The following is a 1,814-nucleotide window of genomic DNA, read 5'->3' as shown; positions in this document are numbered from 1 at the left end:
CCAAACCAGGTCCTTGTAAAATATAAGGTAAACCTGACAGTACCCGAACGTAGATTCTAGTCGGGATATACCTGTGTATATGTATATTTCTATTAGTATGTTTATGTAATAATATTTTAGGTTTATTATTAATATATTATCCTAGTTGTATCTGGACTTGAATCATAGATCTTAAGTATTAACTAAATAATATTTACAGTGTCCCGTTTTAATTTACTCAGACAAATATCTCGAAAAATCTTTATATCTTTTGACATCTTCATCCATAGAAAAAAAAACGCAACTAAAATACGTCCCCCTCGTATTTATTTCACTTTTCATATTCACTGAAATATTTTTCCATATCTTCCATATTTTTTGTGATATTTACCAGGCTAAATTAAAATGTTATACTCTGTATTTACACGATAGAACAATGAACATGTACTGTTATGATTATAAACGTGTAAAATCTGAGAAAATACTAACGGTTGCATCATCTATGCGACTGCAATCTTGAACATCAGCAACTACTGTTGCGAGCAATCCAATGCCATTTTTGTTGTTAGCGATGTGAGATGGAATGCGAATATTTTCAACGGGCATATCATATTCTAAATCGAATATCAATAGTTTTTGAGGACAAACTCTCTCTCCTTCAAATCCATTTTTTATTCCAAAGTCCAGAATGAAGAGACGATTGCATTTGATCTAATGCAGAAATAGATACGCACGTATATATGTAATATAAATTATTTATATACTATAACTATATACTACTTTAAAAAAAGAACTAATACTCACGAATATCCGTAATTACACACTTATAATATTGTTATCGCAATCAGTAGTGTCATTATACCATGACCAATTTGGATACGGAGACAAAAGTGGACCTCCCGGTCCTCTTTCATTACTTATTGTCATTAGACTTGCTGGTACTCCTTTATCTCTTACTGCAGTAACGAATATTCTACCATCTATAAGAAGTTGATTGTGAAGATCATGTGCATTTAGAATATGTATTTATTGCAAAGATATCATAATTGTATAGCAGACGTCATATCATGTTGCATCGACAACATAGAATATTATATTAATTAAGCTTTTATATGTAAAGTTATTTATTATTCGTTACTGTTATTTCTTTGCTTAAAATTATTATTTCTTTGATTAGAATTAGCTTACCTGGTGCTTTGTCTACGTCAAATAAAATAATGTTTCTAAAGTCATAATCCATCGCTTCATGCATTTTCCAACTCTCCGACGTAAAATTAACATATTTAAATTCATATTCCGTCTTGATACCGAAGCTTATATTTACGATCGTTGTAAGTAATAAAATTATTAATGAATACGTCATTTTCATTATAACGGACGGTCACTAATATACGTAATAAAATGGTTGAGTGTCAGAAATATATCACAAGAGTGAATGCGGCAATAATAGTCTGTGCAATGTTAGACAGTATTTACTTTCAGGTTTATATAGAAGCTACTGTAAGTTTGTATGTATACATGTTCGTATTTTTCCAAGAACTTCTATTGTGTAATACAACAATCGGAAAAAACCGGCAATGTTAAAAATTATGTGAGTGTTATCGATAATAATGGCTGTAATATATGTAATACACTGTACGTTATCTATCAATGAGTCCGTAAGGAATTGAGAATAACATATTTGTTATACAGAAGTACGCAGTAAACATAAAAAAGTAAGTAACATAAAGAAATTGCCATTAATCTTTGTCTATCACTATTATTTATTATAAAATCTATTGTAATTTGCAACTCATTTATACATACTGTTACACTCGCGCGACCGATTAACGAGA

At 30.0% G+C, this 1,814-nt stretch overlaps 1 protein-coding gene across 1 annotated transcript in view; it reads right to left on the bottom strand.

Moving 5' to 3' along the window:
- The window catches only part of LOC108729236 (major royal jelly protein 1-like), a 3,098-nt gene extending 1,867 nt beyond the window's left edge, over positions 1-1,231 (bottom strand). Inside the window, 3 exon segments of the mRNA XM_018458250.1 lie at positions 464-690; positions 802-959; positions 1,168-1,231. Coding sequence (XP_018313752.1) covers positions 464-690; positions 802-959; positions 1,168-1,231 — 449 coding nt within the window.
- Between the last annotated feature and the right edge of the window lie 583 nt (positions 1,232-1,814).

The sequence above is a fragment of the Mycetomoellerius zeteki genome, unplaced genomic scaffold (assembly GCF_001594055.1).
Source record: "Mycetomoellerius zeteki isolate Tzet28-1 unplaced genomic scaffold, Tzet1.0 scaffold709, whole genome shotgun sequence".
Taxonomy (NCBI): Eukaryota; Metazoa; Arthropoda; class Insecta; order Hymenoptera; family Formicidae; genus Mycetomoellerius; species Mycetomoellerius zeteki.
This window is presented reverse-complemented; position numbering and strand designations above follow the sequence as displayed.